This window comes from Megascapheus bottae, chromosome X (genome assembly GCF_031878675.1).
Source record: "Megascapheus bottae isolate mThoBot1 chromosome X, mThoBot2.hap1, whole genome shotgun sequence".
Lineage (NCBI taxonomy): Eukaryota > Metazoa > Chordata > Mammalia > Rodentia > Geomyidae > Megascapheus > Megascapheus bottae.
In genome coordinates, this window is record NC_143547.1 from 30,792,502 (window position 1) to 30,815,924 (window position 23,423).

At 40.3% G+C, this 23,423-nt stretch overlaps 1 protein-coding gene across 2 annotated transcripts in view; it reads left to right on the forward strand.

Moving 5' to 3' along the window:
* Window positions 1-23,423, forward strand: part of Clcn5 (Cl-/H+ antiporter 5) — a 174,844-nt gene that overhangs the window by 135,655 nt on the left and 15,766 nt on the right. The window contains exons 1-4 of one of the 2 annotated variants that reach the window (XM_090326676.1): window positions 2,362-2,559; window positions 5,011-5,162; window positions 11,600-11,699; window positions 16,720-16,907. In XM_090326676.1, coding sequence (XP_090182802.1) covers window positions 5,058-5,162; window positions 11,600-11,699; window positions 16,720-16,907 — 393 coding nt within the window. In that variant the 5' untranslated portion in view covers window positions 2,362-2,559; window positions 5,011-5,057. Of the gene's footprint in view, window positions 1-2,361; window positions 2,560-5,010; window positions 5,163-11,599; window positions 11,700-16,719; window positions 16,908-23,423 lie in introns of those variants that run through there. The other variant, XM_090326675.1, reaches the window with a different exon arrangement.

Here is a 23,423-nt window from a genome sequence, read left to right on the forward strand (position 1 = left end):
TATAACTGTACCCCTCTGTACATCACCATTACAATACAATTAAATTAAAAATAATAAATACTAAATACTATAAATAAATAATAAGGAAATAAACCAACAAGTGTAGCATCTTTGCTTAATTGGCTACTAAAATACTGTGTCTTCCCGCATGTGAAATATTCTAAACAACCTCCATCTTACTTGATACTGTAAGTGAATTCTGTAGTGGACTTTAGATTTTATAGATAAAATTCTGCTTAATAATGAGTAACTTCAAAAGAAGCCTGTCAGGTTAGGAATGATCGTCTTTCATGTTAACTTTAAATCATGAAGAGAATAATATAACCGAATAAATGTATTCACATTTCTTATAATGCTTTGCACTTGGTAAGTGTTTGTTGTATGACATTTCAGGATGTATCTGGCCTTGGGAACTGAACAAAGTAATAACTTTTCAAAGCCCTGCAAGTAGAATGTGATTATTGGAGCACACTACAAAAGGGTTAATGTTTAACAGTGGCTGTCCTGTGTTGCTGATTCACTTAGGTAGTTAGGAAATGATAATTTTATTCTTCTTTATGCCATTGGCCTTATTGCACAATTAATGAAGACCTGCTTCAAAATAGCCTTCAGGACAGAGCCAGACACGAGAAAGCGTTTTAGATGATGGAAATGCAGTAGTGAATTTATATTGTCAGAGTTGAAATAACCACCTTCACCTAGGTTGGATTAATGAGTATCAGAGTGCTGCTTTTTAAGGAAAGCACTACTACAAAAGAGACAAACTCATTTTCTTAGTTGTACTCTGGTGTTTCCAAGTGACCAGGCACTATTAAAGAACAGACTTCGTATGGTAAGTTCACATGCAATTCAGGTTTTCCTTCCCTCTGTCCCTCAATACCTCTTTCCTTCAATTTCTCCCTCCCCCTCCTCTGGTCGTCCCCCCCCTTCCCGCCTTTATCTCTGCTGAGCAAGCTTTGAATAAAGAGCCTTGTATATCAACAAACATTGTTACCACCAAACTATATTCTCAGCCTCACATCTTTAACTTTATTTAACAATGTGCTGGGGATTGAACCCAGGGCTTCTCACATACCAAGCATTCCTTGCATATTTGAGTTAACCCTTAACCCCCAAATAAATTGAAGAGACAAGTTCTTGCTACGTTGTCAGGCTGGTCCAGAACTCCTGGGCTCCAGTGATCTCTCTCTGTCTCATTTTCTCAAGCAGCTGTGACTTACAGGTTCATGCTATCATGCCCGGCTTCATCTTTTTCTTTAATGATAACATACATAGAAAATGAAATGTAAGGGGCTGGGAGTTTGGCCTAGTGGTAGAGTGCTTGCCTAGCATGCACGCATCCCTGGGTTCAATTTCTCGGTACCACATACATTGTAAAAGCTGTAAGTGGTGCTGTGGTTCCAGTGCTAGAGCTCTAGCCTTGAGAAAGCCCAAGGAAAGTGTTCAGGCCCTGAGCTCAAGCCCCAGGACTGGCACACACACACATACACACACACACACACACACACACACACACACACACACACACACACAAATGAAACAGAGATATGTGACCACTTTGATAATTATATGATGATCACTCAAGTGACCAAAACTCAGATGAAGAAAAATGAGCAACATTCCAGAAGTCCTACCCTTACCATATACTTTGCCAGACAGCATATAAGGCGCTTTTTGTTTCTTTGGTTGACTTTTAGGAGCTCCAGGGCTTATTTTTGTCATTTTCTTCTGTTAGAATGTAAATATTTGTGTCATAAAATGATTATCATTTGTACTTGTTGGTATTTGAACTAAGATGCATAGAATCCTCATAGTGTTCATCTTTCACTTGGCTTTATGTTTGTGAGATTTTACCCAGGATTATTGTCATTTAGGCTGAGATATGAGGATCTTGATTCAAAGTCATTCAAGGCAGGAAAGTCCATGAGACTTATCTCCAAATAACCACAAAAAGCCAGAATTGGTGTTGTGGAATCCATGGTAAGAGTTGTAGTCTCGAACCCAAAAGCTTAAAGACAGTAGCATCCCAGCCCCAGGTTTAAGCTCCAGGACCAGTAAAACAAGAACAAAATCAACAACAAAAACCCCTTTGTATATTTTCCTCTCTTTTTAATTTATAACTTTTTGGACAACTCTCTTTTGCCTTCTGGGACTTTCCAATAAGTAGAGTGTGAAGAGTAAACTTGTATCTTTTTTTTTTTAAGCTGACTCAACTAACTCCTTTCCCACAGCTTTGATGGCATTTGTTTCGAGGAGTCTACATCTTTAAGGCTTCTGTGGCTTGGTTAAAAAATCTTCCTTTCTCCAAGGCTGGTCCAAGGGTCTGGTCACGTGATCCCCAACAGTGACATCACACTCTGACCGACCGCCCAGGAGCACTGGTGGCTCTTTAGGTGGCGTTCCTTCGTTGCAGTGCAGAGCAGAGAATGCAGCAAGTGCCTTTCTAAAGCGCCCCAGTTGCGGGGATTCCTTCTGTTAAAAGCGCCTCAACCTAAATGACAAAATGCGTGCCGCCAAGGTTATTTCTTCCTTGAGGCAGAAAGAAAACTGTGATTGAAGGTAAGCAGACTTGAGAGCCCGACCCAGGACTGAAGCATGCTCCGGGGAGCAAGGGATATGGAAAATCACAAGCAGTGTGTGGTAGGTTTTTAATCACTGCCTGCCTTTTGGAAGGAGACTGACAATTGCGTCTCTAACAGGAGACCCACGACAAAGGAGGATGATGCAGTGCTCATGTTACCTAGTGATGTAATAGGATTCTTTCTTTCCTGTCGGACAGCCGCTGTGGCAGATCTTCCTTTTGCCTTTAAGCCGGGGGCCTCATTTCATAGAACAGTGTAATGTTAGATAGCTATCTGATGCTTTTAAAACTGAGTTTCACAAAATGCGCTTTTTTTTTTTTTTCCTTTTTCTGGAAAGCAGCACTCTTAAACCAGAGTATATTCAATGGAAACATTAACATGCCTTAAAGAGTCAATGTCTGCTTGTTTGGTGTCTGGTGTGTTTCTTGTCAGTATTTAACTTGAGAATTGAAACAGCTTGGTCTCCTCTGCTCCTCCCCTCCCACCCCCATACTTGATTCTCTTTCTGCCCCTATTTCCTAGCTGCCTTTTTCCCTTCAAGCTCTCAAAGAGCAACAGCACCTTTTATCTTTGTCAGTATGACACTGATATGCAAGGAAGTGCTGGGCTAGTGATTCAGCAGACATCCATTTTTACAGCCAGGTATGAGTGAAGATATGGAAAGGACTTTGGTTTGGAGTTTTAAGATTAACTTATTTACCTCCTCCCTGCAGCCTCCCTGACCCACCCCTACCCTCCAGATGGTTTGGACTCTGCTGAGCTTTTCCTTTCAAATGTGTACATTGCTTTGAAAAGTATGCTGAATCAGGCATTAGAAGATTGAGAATTGATAAGCCACTGACAGCTTGGTGTGTTCATTCAAACTTATCCTGTGAGGATGCCAAGTTGTCTGGTAGGAGTTTATGGAGAAGGCAGGCATGCAGATCACGGGGAGAGAGGTCAAATGAGGCCCACTTAGGCCTTCTCTGCAGAAGGATTCATTACCAAATAGTCTAGATAAAGCCTTGTCCCTGGCCAAGGCTGGTGCTGCAAATGTGAGCTTTGGATGAGTGAATGAAATGATAGCATTTACCATGCCTCCCCTTTCTTCCACCCCACCCCCCTGCCCTCACCTGTGTTCATCTGTGTGGATCCGTCAAGACTGTTGGAAATTTTATGTTTACTAGCAAAATACTGTGCCATCCAATGATGTAGCTGCAATATTTTGAACAAGTTTGTGAAGCAATGCTTTTACCATGTGTGAGTACGACTGCTTAGTTTAAATAGTTCTGCCTCATCCTTGCCATCCATCAAACACATTTGGATTCAGCTGCTATGTCTTGACTCTCAAGGTATGTGGTAATATACTGGAGAAGGCAGTGATGAATCAAATATAGAGCTACTAGGGAAAAGCTGCTAGTCTAGAAAGGAAGATTAAGGAGCTTGGGAGATTCTCAGTAGTAAGAACATTTGGCCTAACATGTGCCAAGGCCCTGGTTCTATCCCTAGCATCACATGAGATGAAGAGAGAGGATGGATGGAAAGAAGAAAGGAACAAAAAGCATGAGCATAAATTATTGTTACAGAAGTACTAAAAGCCAAGCAGATAAAAGGCCATGATAGATGGATACATTGTTATGGTTTATCTGGTTAAAGGACAGTTTAGGAGTGAGGTAAGAACTCTCCCTGTAAATCTCTGGTTATAAACCTTCTACTTTTAGGACATATATAAAAACAGTTTCTACCAGCCCATACTATCAGGGATTGAAGGAAAATGTATATATCTCAGCCAGCTTAACACTTAAAGAGGCTAACTTGCTTTTTTTTTTTTTTTTGCTAGTCCTGGTTTTGCGCTCAGGGCCTGAGCACTGTCTTTGGACATTCTCAAGGCTAGAGCTCTACCACTTGAGCCACAGTACCACTTCAGCTTTTTTCTGTGTATGTGGTGCCAAGGAATTGAACCCGGGACTTTATGCATGCTAGGGAAGCACTCTACCACTAGGCCAAACTCCTGGTCCCTAACTTGCTTTCTTACAGAGTTCCCAGTCAGCCCCAAGGTACCTCCTAAGATGGAATCACTGCCTAACAAATGATATATCTGCAATGACCTTTGACCCTTTTGTCTGTCTTCTATAATCTAGATCACCAAGCTTCTTCCTGCCTTTGTTCTATAAATCCTTTCTCATTGCCCACCAGCTCCTTTCATTTCTCACTTTGTACTGACACTCTCATCTTTCCCTTTTCATTCACACTGCCTTTACCTACATATGCTCTGAGCCTAGACAGCAGAAGCTTCTGGGTATGATGGAATTCCCCACTAGTTATTAAATTGTTTTAGGAGCACACCTTTTCTGTAATCATTTGATAGCTTAAGATGGAACCCAGAAAGGAGGTATTAAAAATGTTAAGAATGTCTGCAGTACTAATGTCTGTTTCTTGTTCAATATAGGGGACAAATCATATAATGGTGGAGGAATAAGTTCTTCAAATAGAATCATGGATTTCTTGGAGGAGCCAATCCCTGGTGTAGGAACCTATGATGATTTCAACACAATTGATTGGGTGAGAGAGAAGTCTCGAGACCGTGATAGGCATCGAGAGGTAAGACAAAAGATGGTGTGGAGTATAAGGAAACACCAGAGGAAGAAATTAACGATATGAATTCTTGTTTCTATTGTCAGTGGAGGGTATCCTCTCTTATTTTTCTTTTTAAAGGTATCTTGTATATAGCTGGGCACTGATGGCTCATACTAGTAATCCTAGCTACTGAGGAATCTGAAATCGGAGGATCACAATATGAAGCCTGCCCAGGCAGACATAGCTGAGAGTCTTATTGTCAATTAGTAACCGAAAAGCTGGAAGTAGAGGTGTAGCTCAAGTGGTAGAGTACCAGCCTTGATCCAAAAAGCTAAGCAAAAATGTGAAATCCTACATTCAAGCCCCAGTTCTGGCGCACGCGTGCGCGCGCGCACACACACACACACACACACACACACACACACACACACATACACCATATATATACATATACATATATATATATTTAAATTTTGGGGGGAGGCATGGGGCTTGAATTCTGGCCTGGGCCCTGTCCCTGAGCTCTTTCAGCTCATGGCTACCACCCTATCCTTGAGCCATAGCTCCACTTTCCATTTTCTAGTGATTAATTGGAGATAAGAGTTTCATGGCTTTTGTATTATGGGGCTGGCTTTGGACCATGATCCTTAGATCTCAGCCTCCTGAGTAGCTAGAATTACAGGCATGAGCCACTGTGCCGGGCTTATATATATTTTAAATTTACTTATTATGAGTTTTATTTGCAACAATATATATATATATATGTGTGTGTGTATAGTTCTGTGGGTTGTGGGGCTTGAACTCGTCCTGGGCACTGCTCCTGAGCTCTTCACCTCAAGGCTACCGTCCTACCCTTGAGCCAAGCCTCACTTCCGCTTTCTAGAGGTTAATTGGAGATAAGAGTCTCAGGTCCTATTGTGCCTGGGCTGACTTTGAACCTTGATCCTCAGATCTCAGCCTCCTGAGTAGCTAGAATTGCAGGTGTGAGCTACCACACCCGACAATAATATAATATTTTTAAAATGTAAAATAGTATAAATGTGAATAATAAGTACATAGAAAATAAATATCTCTAACATAAAATAATGCCCTATTATATTATCAATTCATTTCCTCATTTAAGATTTTTTTTATTATTATAAAGGTAATGTACAGAGGGATTAAAGATAAATAAGTCAGGTAAAGAGTACATTTCTTTTTTTTTGCCAGTTCTGGGGCTTGAACTCAGGGCCTGGGCACTGTTCTTAGGCCTTCTTTATGCTAATGCTCTACCACTTGAGCCATAACATCACTTCCAGCATTTTTGGTGTATATGATAACCAAGGAATCGATCCTAGTGCATGCTAGACAAGCACTCTACCACTAGGCTGTACTCCCAGCCCTTACATTTCTTTTTTTTTAATTTTACTTAAAAATTTAAAAATCATTATTATAAAAGCAATGTACAGGGGCTGGGAGAGTGCTTGCCCAGCATGTGTGAATGCCCGGGTTTGATTTCTTGTTACCACATACATAGAAAAAAGCTGGAAATGGTGCTGAGACTCAAGTGATAGAGCTCTAGCCTTAAGAAAGTCCAAGGACAGTGCTCAGGCCCTGATCTCAAGCCCAGGAATGGCAAAAAAGAGTAATGTCCAGAGGGGTTACAATTACTAAAGTCAGGTAAAGAGTATATTTCTTTTGGGGCAGTATTTTACCCATTTCCTCACACTCTCTACTAGTTTTTCCATCCCATTCCCATCTCATTCCCACCCACAAGTTGAATAGTTCATTTTCAACGTTGTATATTATTTTTATACTAGAAGTTTTTTGGCCAGTCCTGGGGTTTGAACTCTGGGGCCTGGACGCTGTCTCTGAGCTTCTGTTTTTGATTAAGGCTCCACCATTTTGAGCCACAGTACCACTTCCTATTTTCTGGTGGTTAATTGGAGATAAGAGTCTCATGGACTTTCCTGCCCAGGCTGCCTTGGAACACCAATCCTCAGATCTCAGCCCCCTGAGCTAGGATTTCCCTAGATTTAAAAAAAAATGAGTGTTTAATGATGAAGTATCTCCCCATGATAAGTAACAGAAAAAGAACTTTAGAGATAGCTCTACAGAGGTAGATATAAATTGGAGGGGAAGGTTGAAAATTAAACAATGAAGAACTCCTTCCTCCTTCTCATCTCCCTTTTATGTTTTCTTCTTATGAAGCTAAAAATGAAAAACTAAGGAAAGTACATGAGCTTTCTTAAAGGAATAAAAGAAAACAATTCTCCTAGCCTTGGAGTTTATTGACGCATACTGACTGGATAAACTCTTTATGATTATGACTCGTGTACGCCATAAAACCCAAGCAAATTCATGCATTCATGTCCAGTAAAAACCACAAGGCCAATCCAATTCAGATAAAGAACCTTAATTTAATGTGATAAGTAATAGACTGTACTTAGGGTTAGGACAGGTTCTTTTCATTTGGCAAGAGAATTTCCCAACGTGTCTTTTCAAAGTACTAAGAAAACTTGTCCAAGCAGTCTGCATAAAATCCTCCCTCCCTCTCTCCCACCTTTCCCCTCCCTCCCTTCCTCCCCCCCTCCCTCCCTCTCTTTTCTTTCTTTCTGTCCTCTCTCTCTCTCTACCACTAGGCCAAACTCCAGGCCCCCCTCTCTCTCTTTCTTTAACCCTCTGACATTTTTTCTCCATCTCCTTCTCTCCTTCCCTCCTTCCTCTCTCACTCCCTTTCTTTCTTTCTTTCTTTCTTTCTTTCTTTCTTTCTTTCTTTCTTTCTTTCTTTCTTTCTTTCTTTCTTTCCTTTGAGGTGGGACCTTGCTAATATATCCTCACACTGACCTTGAACTCTCAGTCCCCCTGCTTCAGCCTTACCAGTGTTGAGTTTACAGGCATGCACCTCTATATCCAGTAGTCCTTTGCTTTTAACATTGCTTTTAACCCTTCTGGGGCTTGAATTCAGGGCCTGAGATCTCTCCTTGAGCTTTTTGCTCAAGGCTAGCTTTGCTTTGAACTTGAATCATGTCAAATAAGGAATGATTTTTTCTAGTGTATGAGAAAGATTGCTGAAATCCCTCCATTACCCACCTGGGAGATTGTCAGTAGATGAACAAGGTGATGTCCTAAAATAACTCAGGACCACAATAGTAGCAGGATTTTGTTTTCTTTCTTACTATTTCCACTTGGACTCCAAATATAAAATTGTTAGGCTGACCACATTTTCTGTCTTTTGTTTGTTGGTTTTCCTTTTTTTTTTTTTTGCCAGTCCTGGGGCTGAACTCAGGGCCTGAGCTCTGTCCTTGGGCTTTCTCAAGGCTAGCACTCTATCACTTTGAGCCACAGCACCACTTCCAGCTTTTTTGTCTTTATGTGGTACCAAGGAATCGAACCTGGGTTTTCATGCATGGTAGGCAAGCACTAGGCCAAACTCCTGGCCCCTCCTCTTTTTATTGTAAAAGTGATATACAAAAGGATTACAGTTATATGTTAGGTCTTGAGTAGATTTGTTTTTGAACAGTGTTAACACTTCTCTCATTTTCTCCCAGTTCCCACACCCTTCCCCAAGTTGAATAGTTCATTTCCAACATAGTATCTATTGACTGTCACTGCTGAATTGGGTCATGTTGGAGTAAACCATTTTCTCCTCTCAGAGTCAAGTGTACCTCTTCAAGAGTCAAGAGGTCTCTCTCTGTCTCTCTCTGTCTCTCTCTCTCTCTTTGTCTCTCCCTCCCTCCCTTCCTTCCTCCCTCCCTCCCTCTCCCTCTCTCTCTCTCTCTCTCTCTCTCTCTCTCTCTCTCTCTCTCTCTCTCTCTCTCTCTCTCTCTCTCTCTCTCCTCTCTTCTCTCCCATCTATCTAGGTTTGTTTCTCTTTCTCAATCTCTGTCTCTCTGTCTCCCCCCCACACACACTTACTATCTCTTGGTGCTGAGGATCAAAACTGGAGTCATACACCAGTATTCACCTTCACCACTGAATCATCCCCCTCCCCCGCCAGCCCTGATTTTTCATTTTTAAGCCTTTCTCACTTCCTGGTAGTTATCCTCACAACCTCCTGTACCCTGGAGTCAGGTTGTTCTAGGCACAGGCTTTGAGAAATTCCTTCTTAATCTCTAGAAATGTGGGAAATCTACTGAATTTACTTATCAAATTATAAGAGGGGTAATGTCTATATTTTTCATATGATGTCTAGAGCACACCCACATACTCTCATTAATTAATTATGTAGGCATTAGAACTGACATTCTTGCTGGTTTGGAATTTCTGCTTTCAGGATTGAGTTTATCATTAGTTGCATAGTCAACGGGTTATTCAAACTGTGAATCTCCTGTGATTTGTGCAAGGATACACTTTTCATATTACTGGTTACATCCCAGTAAATGATGCCCATTAGTAACCTGAAGCCAATTAAAGTGTCTATGGAAACATTTCTTAGCATAAAGTTTTTTTTTTTCCTGAACAGTGATACTGGTGTTTGAACTTGGTATGTCACATTTGCTAGACAGTTATTCTACCAATTGAGCTATAATCTGTCTGCTTTAGTTTGTTTTTCAGATAGTATTCTGCCCATGGCTGGCCTTTACCTCCATCCTCCTACCTCTACCTTTGAAGAGCTGGAATTATTAGGCTTGTATCACCATTCCCAGATTGTTATTTGAGTACAAGCTGGCCTTAAAGTGCAAGCCCCCATTTCTACTTTCCATGTAGCTAGGATTACAGGTGTGAGCCATCATGCCTGATGCACTAACTGTAAGAAAATCAGGAAAAAAAACAATATCACAGGGAAAAATGTAACCTTGTCTGTTTCGACTAATGAAATTAGAAACACTTAAAAGTTCAAGATTTATAATTTAGTGACATTTGTGATATTGTAGTTGTGTGGCTTCATCCATACTATCATAAATATCTTAAGTACTTGCTTAAGCCAACTATTTAAAAGATAATAAGCAATGGTATGACAAAGGAGGAAGTACCTGTGATAAAACTGTCCAAATATTGTTTGTTAAGATGTGGACATTGAGGCTGAGAGCATGACCTAATGGTAGAGTGCTTCCCTATCATGCAAGAAGTCCTGGGTTTGATTCCATGGTACTGCATACACAGAAAAAGGCAGAAGTGGTGCTGTAGCTCAAGTGGTATAAAAAACTAGCCTTGCCCTGAGAAAGCCCAGGGATAGTGTCTAAGCCCTGAGTTCAAGCACCAGGGCTGGCAAAAAAAGGTGGACATTGGCCAATTGATGGTGGCTTTGCCTGATCCTGGCTATTCAAAAGGCTGGGATCTGAGGATTATAATTTGAAGTCAGGCCAGGCAAGAAAATCTGTGAGTTACTTCCAATTAACTATCCCCCTCAACCAAAAAAACAAGCCAGAATTAGAGCTATGGCTCAAGTGGTCGACTTGAGCAAAAGAAGCTCAGGGACATTGTCTAGGGCCTAAGTTCAAGCGCTAGGACAGACACAACAAATGTGTACACTGAGGGTAAATTGACAAGGCTAGGACCTAAGTGGTTCAATAGTACACTTTCTGATACCCTTGGATATTTCTACAGATATCTGAAAATGAAAAGGTCACATCACAAATACCATTTAGTATCTGTAACCAAAATACTATTAAGGAGTTTGTGGGATCAGGTCTTAGAATTCACATGACCTAGACTAGAACTCCAAGATAATAAACCTGAACTTCCACTTTCATCACTCAAATAAATTCAGGTTTGTTTATTTTTTTCTTGTCAGTCCTGGAGCCAAACTCAGGGCCTAAACACTGTCCCTGAGCTTCTTTTGCTCACACTAGCACTCTACCACTTAAGCCACAGCATGACTTCTGCTCTTTCTGTGTGTTGTGATACTGAGGAATCGAACACAGGGCTTCATATATGTGAGGTAAGCACACTAGCACTAGGCATACTCCCAGCTTGGTTTATTCTTTACAAAGTAATCAAACTATTTGCTGTGAATCAGCTGTTACTGTGGTTGGAGACAGGTAACAAAATGGGTTACTACCGAGAATTAGAGACTATAAATAAAAATGTTCTAAAGAAGGTACTTGTGGGTATTACAATAGTGTAAATGAACAGGAAGAGTTCAGTAGACCTCAAAGTTCTTGGTAAAATTGGTTCAGCTAAAGATTGTCCGACTAGTAACTCTGTTTCCAGATGATTTGTTATTGTATTTCTTTCTTTGCTTTGGTGCCAGTCCTGGGGCTTGAACTCATGGAATTCTTTTTAGCTCAAGGCTGGAACCCTACCACTAGAGCTACATATAACTATGTTTCTGACTTTATTTGGTACTCAGTTGGAGTTAGGAGTCTCAGCGGCAGATAGCTTTAAACTGTGACCTTCAAATGTCAGCCTTGTGAGTAGCTAGGATTACAGGCGTGAACAACCAGTGCCCAGCTGTCATTGTATTTCTTTACTGAGAAATTTTGAGATGAAAGAAGGGTATGTATAGGATATAACAATTTTCTCTCATTTTCTTCTAGATTACCAATAAGAGCAAAGAGTCGACATGGGCCCTAATTCACAGTGTGAGCGATGCTTTTTCTGGCTGGCTGTTAATGCTCCTTATTGGGCTTTTATCAGGTATGGAAAACTATGTTAGGATTCAAAGCAATTCTTTAAAAATGTTGTGTGCCTCTCCTATGAGTCATTCATTAAGAAATGTCATATTTTTCCACCTGAAATGAATTGCTGGGGAGACTTTTAGAAGCTCATTGTCCCCATCTATAAAGGGATGATAATACCTGTGTCATCTCCTTTAAGTAATGAAATACATTTAAAAACCCTTCGTGTACTATGAAATGTCATGCTTGTTTTAAGGTGAAGCTAGCATTGTTTTTCTAGAAAAAGAATCCTTCTGGTGGATATCTCCAATAGAATTTTTTTGTGACAGTCCTAAGGCTTAATCTCGGCCTGGGCACTGTCCTTGAGCCTTTTATTTTCCCCTCGAGATTAGTGTTTTATCACTTGAACCACAGCTCCACTTCTGGCTTTTGGGAGGTTAATTGGAGATAAGTGTCTCCTGGACTTTCCTGCCTGGTCTGGCTTAGACCCTCAATTCTCAAATTTCAGCCTCCTGACCAGGTAGAATTACAAGTGTGAGCTACCAGCACCTAGCTTTTAGGTAAAGCTTCTTAAGCTCTGGATGCCTTAGTTTACTGATCAATGAAATCAATATTTAAAAGTTTTATATAAGGGTTAAATAAGAAATGACACTTAACACTGCCCAGTTATCAAAGTTACTACTATTGTTGCCTAAGAATAATAATTTATGAGTTGTGGAGAATCTATAAGTCAGTGGCTAAAAGGAGATACTATTGAGGAAAATGTACACATACTCAGGATACATAGAGCTCAATGCTGTACTGCAGATGAATGATTCATTTTTCCCATAACATATGCTACCTACATGGTCAAAGCTATGCTGCCTTTTGACAAGTCTCAAATTTTACCTCATCACATCACTTAAGCACACTTTTTCCCTTAGTTTTATGGGTAGGAGTGTCATTTGCTTTTGGGAGGCAGAGTTTCACAAAATTAAGGGTGAGTAAACAGATTACATGATCATTTAAACACAACTGAATATTGCACAGTACTGACTATGAACTTCTTTGTATCCACTGGTCTCGATAGTGTACACATGATAATTTATGTTTATTTCTTCTTAAACTGACATGTTGAATTGGGAGTGCCTTTGTGCAACTATTTAAAGACAATGGAGCACTAAAAAAATACTAGGTGCTCGTAGCTCATGCCTGTCATCCTGGCTACAACACCGGACTGAAATCTGAGGATTGTGAATCAAAGCCAGACAGGCAGGAAAGTCTGTGAAACTCTTATCTCCAATTAACTGCCAAAAAACCTGGAAGTGGAAAGTGACACTCTGGTTCAGGGGTATGGTGGTAGCCTTGAGCTGAAAAGCTCAGGGACAATGCCCAGGCCCCAAATTCACATCTTGCCTCTGACTAAATAGATAAATGAATAAAAATAAATATTTTTGCTAGGAATGTGGCCTAGTGGTAGAGTGCATGCCTAGCATGCATGAAGCCCTGGGTTCAATTTCTTGTACCACATACATAGAGGGGAAGAAAAGCCATAAGTGGTGCTGTGGCTCAAGTGTTAGAGCTCTCGCCTTGAGGAAAGCCCAAGGACAATGCTTAGGTCCTGAGTTCAAGCTCCAAAACTGACAAAAAAAAAGCCGAAAGTGGAGCTCTGGCTCTTGTGGGTAGAGCACTAGCCTTGAGCAAAATAGCTTAGGGACAGCACCCAGGCTCTGAGTTAGCTCCAAGACCAGCAGAAGAAAAACCAATTTTTTAACATTAAAAAATAAAAATTTATTTTTGAAACTTATTTGATTTTAAAAAATATATATTATTGGACCGGGAGTTTGGCCTAGTGGTAGAGTGCTTGCCTAGCATGCATGAAAACCCGGGTTCAATTCCTCGGTACCACATACATAGAAAAAAGCCAGAAGTGGTGCTGAGGCTCAAGTGGTAGAGCTCTAGCCTTGAGAAAGTCCAAGGACATGCTCAGGCCCTGAGCTCAAGCCCATAACTGGCAATATATATATATATATATATTATTGTATTTTATTATTATTACTTTTCCAATCCTAGGGCTTAGGCATGGTCCCTGGGCTTCTTTTGCTTAAGGCTAGCACTCTACCACTTTAACCACAGTGCTACTTGCGGCTTTTTCTGTGTGGTACTAAGGAATAGAACGCAGGGCTTCATGCATGCAAGGCAAATACTCTACCACTAAGCCATATTCCCAGTCCCTTATTATTTTTAACCATACTTGATCAAACTCACATGTAATAAATCTACAAATAAGCCAGCTGTACTGTAAAGAAAATCAGGAATGACTTGTCCATCCCTAGGTTAAAAAATATCCAGGGAAGGGGATGGAAAACTTCTCTCTATAAAAGGAACCAGACACTAAATATTTTAGGGTTCATGAGCTATACAGCACCTATTTCACTCAGCTGGTATTACACAAAAGCACCATTGACCATAGGTAAACAAATGAGCCTATCTGTCCCAAGGTTGTCTTTATTATCAAATATAGGGGATAGGCAAGATTGGTTCACCAACCGGTTGCCTGGAACTCTGGAACTCTGACCCCTCTGGCTCTTCTAGGAACTAACCTAATGGACTTGGTAGCTTGTTATGCCAAATTATAGAGAGGTGGCGAGAAGGAAGATGGTGGAGAAAAGGTTGAACAGTGTAGCAGTTAGGAGTATATTAATGACCGTAAAAATCCATCTCAGATCTACATTAGGAGCCAGATTTCAGGAGAAGTAGATTGACTTCTGGTAGTCATTGTGAAGGGGAAATAAAGCTTAAATGATGTAGAATGCTGATGTAGAATGTGTAATCCTAGCTACCCAGGAGGCTGAGATCTGAGGATGGTAATTTGAAGTCAGCCCAGGCAGGAAAATCCAGAAAATTCTTAATCTCCAGTTAGCCAGCTATAAGTAGGAAGTGGAGGTGTGGCTCAATTGGTAGCATGGCAGCCTTGAGTGGAAAAACAAAACAGAAAACTAAGAGACTTTGAGTTTAAGCCCCAGTACCAGCACAATAAGAACAACAAAACTCTTAAAATGGTCAAAGACAAAGGACAGAATTTTATTCTTTTGAGCAGAGCAAACCTAACAAACTTTGTAGCCAGAGAAGAAAGAGCAAGTGGGAGAAGGTAAAGTAAAAATAAAAAGAATGTAACATTGAAGGCAGCATGCTTGTGTAAAGTAAGACACACACACACACACACACACACACACACACACGAAACAGAGAACAAACTAAACTGCGTACAACATCCTGATAATTTTATGAATACCATCAGTAAGTTCAATAAGATAAAGGAGAGAAGACTGAAGGCAAGGAGTGGCCAAAAGTAGGTATCAGAAAATGTGCTGGATTTGACCTTGTGGCACCTACCAAAACACAAATGATATGGCCTTTCTCCTGGTGGTATACCTTCAAGTTTTTAATGTATTTTTTGGTCACTAGGTGGTCAGTGAATATTTTTCTCTCATACATTGACACAAGAGTATTCTGTTTTTAAGTATTGGAGAGTAACAATAGAAGCAGTGTGCCAGAATGCAAGAACAGTCTGGGAATTCAGGGACTGAATTTTATGAGGTCTTTACTATTTCCCTAAAGCATGAATCTGGGCCATTTAACTTCTCTGTGCTACAGTTGCTTCGTCGTGAATGACAGGAATGACTAGAAGACTAGAATAGAATCTCAAGTACTTTAACTTAACCTAGTAGTCTAGTAGCTAAGCTGCTTATGCCCCTAGTTTCATGGTTTTTGTTTGTTTCTTTGTTTGATTGATTTCTTGTGTCTGTTTTGGGGTTTGAAATCAGGGCCAAGGCACTGTCCCTGAGCTTTTTGCTCAAGGCTAGTGTTCTATTACTTGAACCTCAGTTCCACTTCTTTTGAGGCTTAAAAGGATATAAGATTCTCACAGACTTCCTTGCCCAGGCTAGCTTTGAATCTCGGCCCTCAGATCTTGGCATCCTGAGTAGCTTGGATTACTAGTGTGCAGCACTTGTACTCAGCCATTGTTTATTTTCTCATCATTTTTTGTTGATGAATATTCTGTAAAGAATCCCATTCTTAGAAATATCTAAGAGACTGTCAGAAGCTGGAGGCTAGTTGTTCATGCTTATAATTCTAGCTACTCTGGAGGTTGAGATCTGAAGATAGCAGTTTGAAGTCAGCGTGAGCTGGAAAAACGTCTAGAAGGTTCTTATCTCCAATCAACAACCCAAGCAAACAAAAATAACTGGAAGTGCTGCTGCAGCTTAAGTGGAAGAATACTGGCCTTAAGCCAAAAGACTAAGGGACTGTATGTACGAGAGAGGGAGTGAGAGTGACAGAGACAGAGACAGACACAGAGAGGGAGAGGGAGAGGGAAAAGGAAATAAGGACGGAAGAAAAGCAAAGCAAAGACGCAGAATGTTCATGTTCTAGATTCATGAGGCTTCCATGGGTATGCAGCTTTATCTAGCCTTGCATGAACATCATAGTTTGTGCTTTTAGCTTGAGAGGGAAACTGCTGTTGTGCCAGTTTCCTGGTCCATGTGGCACAATCCTGCTATGGAAGTTTAACCTTTAGCCCTATTAGCTGCAACAGCCCTCCTCCCCAGCCATCTCAAATATCACAGAATATTGCTCAGCCCAGAGAGCTCATATTTTCTCAATGTTGTGTATATAGGGAGAGTTAAATAATCTTGAATAAGCTTTATTGTCTTTACAGATGGCATTAATAAATTCAGAGTCAAAGCAGTGTCTTCACCATATCAACTTAGCTTAAAAATAAATCTACTACCCCCCTGCACCCACCCTTTTTTGCTTTCCCTTAAGTCCTTCCTATATGCAAAGTATACTCTTACTAGTGTTTAATAGAGAGATGATAAATAAAAACCAAATAAACTAACAGTCAGAAGGAGGTTGCAGATGGAATGGGAAAGTATATTTTCATTCCTTTGCCCTCATTTTTGATGACAAATTTTATTTGGATTACTAAAGAACTACAGATCAAAAGTTCAGAAATGGACTTTCATTTTGGCCTTTGTTTCTTCCCTACAAATCAGGTTCTTTAGCTGGCCTCATAGACATCTCTGCTCATTGGATGACAGACTTAAAAGAGGGTATATGCACTGGAGGATTCTGGTTTAACCACGAACACTGCTGCTGGAACTCTGATCATGTCACCTTTGAAGACAGATACAAATGTCCAGAGTGGAATAGCTGGTCCCAGCTTATCATTAGCACTGATGAGGTAACATCTTGTGATGATTTCTGAGCTATTTACTTTTATGTTTAGATTTATCTCATTTCTTTTTTTTTAATTTTTATTTTTTTCATGTCCTATCTTTTTATTTATTTATATACTTTATTGTAATTAATAGAAGGGCTACACATATATTTGCCAAATAGAAGGTGCATTACTTCACAATCATTTATTCCCCTTCTCATGCTCCCTCCCCCAACCCCCACCCCTCATCTTGTTTTCTCCCTTTCCCCTTCCTATTTCAAGTAAACAAATAATCGTATGTAAAATATATATCAGACAACAACGTAAGATACTATAACAATATGAGAATAACCAAGGGACAACAAAAGAGATGAGAAATAACATCGTACATTAAAAAAAAACAATCACACATTATCATTTCCTATGCTATACTCCTGGCAATTGTAGAATCTTCTCTTATCATGAAATTGAAGAAATTAAATCTTCTCTTGAAAAGCAGAATCCATGCCAACTACCTTTTCTATGGTTTAAATATAAGCTCTGCTCCCTTGCTTATCTTCAAATTTTGATTTGTATTAAATAAGATTGCTGTTATACAATATAACTTAATTACCTCTCTCTAATCATTTTAATAGAAATGGCAGTGGAAGCCAACAGGCAAGATGTCATTTCTAATAAGGAATGATGGAGTAAATTTAAAATGTGTTTATCATGCAGACATAAAAAGTGATTTTTCTCTGAGCATTATATTAGAATACTTTTTAAAAAAATGTGATAAGGGCTAACAGTGAGGCCATCCCTGGGCAAAAATGCAAGACTCTGACCAATAACACATGTAAAAAGGACCGAGGCCATGGTTTAAGTGGTGGAGCACTTGCCAAGCTAGCAGAAGGATTTGATTTCAAACTCTGGTGAAACCAAAAGAATCTAATTCCAGGTTGAAATAACAGAAACCAGGGAATACAATTGCCCATAGTCCTACTCTGTAATCAAACCAACATTTTTGTTTTCAAGCTAGCATATTCTTTGATACAAAAGTAACTTCTTTCTCCCCCGCCCCAGCTCCTTCCCTTTCTCTCACCACTCTTTTATATGTTAGATATCTCTCACTGAAATTAAAAGTATGAGAAATAAAAATGTCTTAGCTCCCTATACCACTCTGATTTCTACCGATGGAAACAGGTACTATATTAGCTCCTTATATACACGCTCTGCTGATGAAGTAAGGAGACATGTTTATATTCTTAAATTTTTTTGCCAGTCCTGATGCTTGAACTCAGGGCCTTGGCACTGTCCCTGAGATTATTTTGCTCAAGGCTAGCACTCTACCACTTGAGCCACAGCACCACTTCTGGCTTTTCTGTTTATGTGACACTAAGGAATTGAACCTAGGACTTTATGTGTGCTAGGCAAGTACTCTACCACCAAGCCATATTCCCAGCCCTATACTCTTAAGTTTTATTTTTCTAGTTACTTAATTTTTTTGAAAGTCCTTGAGCTTGAATTCAGGGCCTGGGCACTGTCTTGGGCTTTTTCAAGGCTAGAGCTCTACCCCGTTGAGGCACAGCACTACTTCCAGCTTGTTTTTCTTTATATGTGGCACCGAGGAATCGAACCCAGAGCTTCATGCATACAAGGTGAGCACTCTACCACTAGACCATGCTCCCAGCCCTCCTTAAAAATTGTTGTGCCAGTACTAGAACTTAAACTCAGGGCCTTCTACTCTCACTTGTCTTTTTCACTAAAGTCTGGCATCCTTCCACTTTCAGCCTCTTTCTGGCTAATTGGAGATGAGAATCTTGTAGACTTTTCTGTCTGAGCTGGCTTCAAACTTTGATACTCAGACCTCAGATTCCTGCATAGCTAGGATTATAGGCATAAGATACCTGGCTTAAATTTTTTTTGCTGGAACTTGAATTCAAGGCCTGGGCATTGTCCTTGGGCTTTCTCAAGGTTAGTGCTCTATACCTGAGCCACAGCACCACTTCCAGCTTTTTCTGTGTATGTGGTACCGAGGAATTGAATCCAGGGCTTCTTGCATGCTACGTAAACAACTACCACTAGGCCACATTCCCAGCTCCTATTTTACTTATTTTTAAAAATAAAAATAAATCCTGTTTTTTAATTTGTGCCAGTCCTGGTGCTTGAACTCAGGGCCTAAACACTGTCCCTGAGCTTCTTTTTGCTCAAATCTAGCACTCTACCACTTGAGCCACAGCACCACTTGTGGCTTTTTCTGTTTATGTGGTGCTGAGGAATTGAAATCAGGGCTTTGTGTATGCTAGGCAATCACTCTATCATTAATACACATCCCCAGCCCCTACAATTTTATTTTATTTATTTATTTTTTTGCCAGTCTTGGGCTTGGGCTCAGGGCCTGAGCACTGTCCTTGGACTTTCTCAAGGCTAGCACTCTACCACTTGAGCCTCAGCACCACTTCTGGCTTTTTTTCTATGTATGTGGTATCGAGGAATCAAACCCGGGTCTTTGTGCATGCTAGGCAAGCACTCTAACACTAAGCCAAACTCCCAGCCCCCAATTTTATTTTGTAAGCTAGCCAGTTAGCCAGGCCCCGGTGGCTCATACCTGTAATCCTAGCTACTCAGGAGGCTGAAGTCTGAAGATCAATGTTCAAAGCCAGCCTGGTACCAAAATCCGTGAGACTCTTACCTCCAATTAACCACTGGAAACCAGAAGTGTTGCTGTGACTCTAGCTTTGAGCTGAAGAGCTCAGGGACAACGCCCAGGCCCAGAGTTCAAGCCCCACAACCACCACCACCACCACCAACAACAAAAAGACTGGCTAATTAAAAGTTGAAAGTAAAATAGTGGCCTCTAGAGGTTAGAATGGAGAAGGATGAGAAAGGTAAAGACGGGTTGGATAATGGGTACCAAAACACACACAGAAGGGGTAATCTTTCTTGTGTTCTGCAGCTCTACAAGTTGACTATTATTGACTACTACAAATGGTTATAGGTTTTATTTTTTGTGGTGATGGGTAGCAAACTAAGGGCCTGAACTTATGCTAGGCAAGTGCTAGACTACTTAGCTGCATCTTCTTTTTATATATTTTCTAGAGGCATAGAAGAAAGAAGTTAGAGGGTTCCAGATACAAAGAATCACTAAATGTTTAAGGAGATAAAGATGCTAATTATTCCAGTTTCATGACTATACATTATATACATGTATCAGGTTATCATTTAGTACTGAATAAATATATACTATTATGAGTTAATTAAAAAGAAAAAATGAAATAAAATTTTGTTACTGACCATGGTACCCAAACAGTTGGCGGGATGAAGGTCATGTTATGTTCTTGCACATACAATCAATCACAGGAAAAGGATAAGACTCAGAAATAGCGTTTAGGTACATATTTGTGCATATTGACTCAGACAAAGGGTTTTCTGAAAGGATAGATAACTGCTGGGTGTTTGCAAGAGTTTAGGTCTATGTTTTTCAAAGTGGAATGTGGTCAGTGTGCCAGAGGGCAGGTAAAACCACAGAGCATCTGTTTTTCCTGACTATTCGGAAAGAATGTGTTTCAAAACTTAAATGTAAACAAGGATTTTAAGATGGAATGTAAAGTTTTCTGTTGTTTGGTGTTGGAAATTGAACGCAGATTTTAACATATGCTGGGTAAGTGCTCTACCATTGAGCTATATTTCCAGTCTCTGTTTTTTGTTTTCAATTTTGAGGCAGAATGTCACTAAATTATCCAGGTTGGCCTCAACCTTTGGATCTTCCTGCTTCAGCAAAGCAAGTAACTTCACTTAAAAAATACAAATAGACAAACAAAACAATCAGTCAAATGCTGGTGGTTCACCTTTGTAATCCTAGTTACTCAAGATGCTGAAATGTGAGGATCCTGGTTCAAAAACAAGCCTAGTAGGAAAGACCTTGAGATTCTATTTCAAATTAACTACCAAAAAGCCAGAAATGGGAAAGTTGTAGAGTGCTAGCCTTGAGCAAAATTTCAAGAACAGTGCCAAGGCCCTAAATTTAAGCCTGAGGACAAGCACAAACAACAGTATCACAGGGCTTGGGTGGCTCATGCCTGTAATCCTAGCTCCTAGCTCCAATTGGTTGCAAGGAAGGTGGAAGTGGAACTATGACTCAAGTGGTAGAGTGCCATCTTTAAGCAAATAGGCTAAGGGACAGTGCCCAGGTCCTGAGTTCAAGCCCCAGTATAGGAACTAACACAGGATCTCTTCAGAGAGATCTGGGATCTCTGCTCCCAGTGCTGCCACCCTTTACTTGGTATCTGTCTTTACTTCCCTAGCTAGGAAGAAAAAGTTGATATGTCCTAGAAGTTCTGAAGAGATTGACCAGGAGGGACAGAGACGGAAACAGAGAGTGAGGCAGAAAGAGACAGAGGGAGACAGGGAGATGGGGAGGGAGACAGACACACAGAGCAAGGCAGAGAGACCCAGACAGATTCTTGCCCTGGAAAAATCTAGATGTTCATCAGTTGTGGGACTTGAACTCTGGGCCTGCGCTCTGTCCCTGAGCAATTTTGTTCAAGGCTATTGCTCTACCATTTGAGCTACAGTACCACTTTTGGATTTGTGGTGGCTAATTGGCAATGAGAATGTCATGGACTTTCCTATTAAGGCTGGCTTTAAACAGTGATTCTCAGATCTCAGCCTCCTGAGTAGCTAGGATTAACAGGCGTGAGCCACTGAGCCGGGCTCATCTAGATTTTAGGAAGCCTTGCTTCTGGAGGTTTCTTGCTCCCAAGTTACATTTGAAAGACAAAGAGGTAGCATTTGTGTTTTACTTTGAGGAGTTAAAATCACAGAAAATTTGTCTCAGAAAAAAATATATATAGTATCTGAGCCTCTGGCTCTCCTTGTCTAGGTCAGTGAATTGTTTTAATGGTGCCTTATATTTTGAAGAATAAAAAGTTTATTGAGTTTTATATTCCGTGTAATTTAAATGTTTCAATTCTTACTAATTCTACCAGCAAGTAGAACTTCTTAGTATCCAAGATTCCAGTCTTATAAGCCTGGCTATTTGCCAATCCTTTAATGTTGGTGATTTTTTTGGGGGGGTTGTGGGGCTTGAACTCAGGGCCTGGGCACTGTCCCTGAACTTTTTTGCTCAAGGCTAGTGCTCTACCACATTGAGCCACAGTACCACGTCAGGTTTCCTGATGGTTAATAGGAGATAAGAGTCTCATGGCTTTTTCTGCCTGGGCTGGCTTTGAACCATGATCCTCAGATCTCAGCCTTCTGAGTAGCCAGGATTATAGGGATAAGCCACCGGTGTCCCACTGATGAATTATTTTTGAGTGATCAAAACTAGATTTCTTTTAGCCAGACTTCATTATCATAGAGGTAGTAATCTCAAAAGTATATTTTGTCCATATGAAAACAGTTATTGCCATTTTAGTCTTTGGAAAATCTGGTATCATCAAAGGCAAATACTTTCTACTTACTTGTTGCCAAGGCTATAGTCGCAAAACTCCAAGATGTTATCATTATACAGAGAATCTTAGAAGATGGCTGGATAGAAAGAGTAGCCTACTGCTGACTAGAGGCAGGGAAAAGGAGGAAATGAGAAGTAGGCCAAAGGAGCAATGTGCAGTTAGGATGACTAAATCTAGTGATGTAACATAGCTCTAGAGGCTCATAGAATTATAGATTGACCTTTGCTAAGAGATTAGATTATAGTACTATTACAACAGTACAAATTGTGGAAGGTAATAGATATGGAAGTCTATTTGACTATAACAAATCATGTCAATAGTCATGTGTATTGAAACATTGGGGCCAAGAGCATAGTTCCGGAGTCTTCTTTACTATATATGTGATACCAGAAATCAAAAATAACTAAAACAAAAATCCCACCAAGGATCATGTTGTATATTTTCAACGTGGATGAAAAATCAAGAGAGGGCCGGGAGCGTGGCCTAGTGGTACAGTGCTCACCTAGCATGCACGAAAACTGGGATTCCATTCCCGGAATCACATATAGAGAAAAAGCCAGAAGTGTCGCTGTGGCTCAAGTGGCAGAGTGCTAGCCTTGAGCAAAAAGTATCTAAGGGGAATGCCCTGGCCCTGAGTTCAAGCGCCAGAACTGACAAAAAAAAAATCAAAGAGAAAAATAAAAACACTCAGGGTTTTTCATCATTATAATCTTCTGTGAGATTATGACACCAAGGTAGTAGCCAAAAGTGAATGCAAGGCACTTTGGAGCTGGTCTTCCTTTCAATGTAGTCAAGATCCAGCCATTCGAAGTCAAAGGGGTGACGGGGGCAGCTAAAGCTCTTGATAAAACTGATATTGCATCATATGTATTGAACTGCAAAACCTATCAAGACACTCACATTTAGGAGGGGAGGGGATGACCTTTGTTTCAGAATTTTCACCTTGCTCTTCTACATTGTCCATTCTTAGAATCTGTTGTGAATTTGCTCTGGGTAAAACAAATGATCTCATTTTCAGTATCTGGTGTCTGTCAGTACATCCATAGGTGTGTTACTGACAATCTGGAAAGAAGTATCAGAACGATTTAATGTTGGTCTTTTTCTTTTT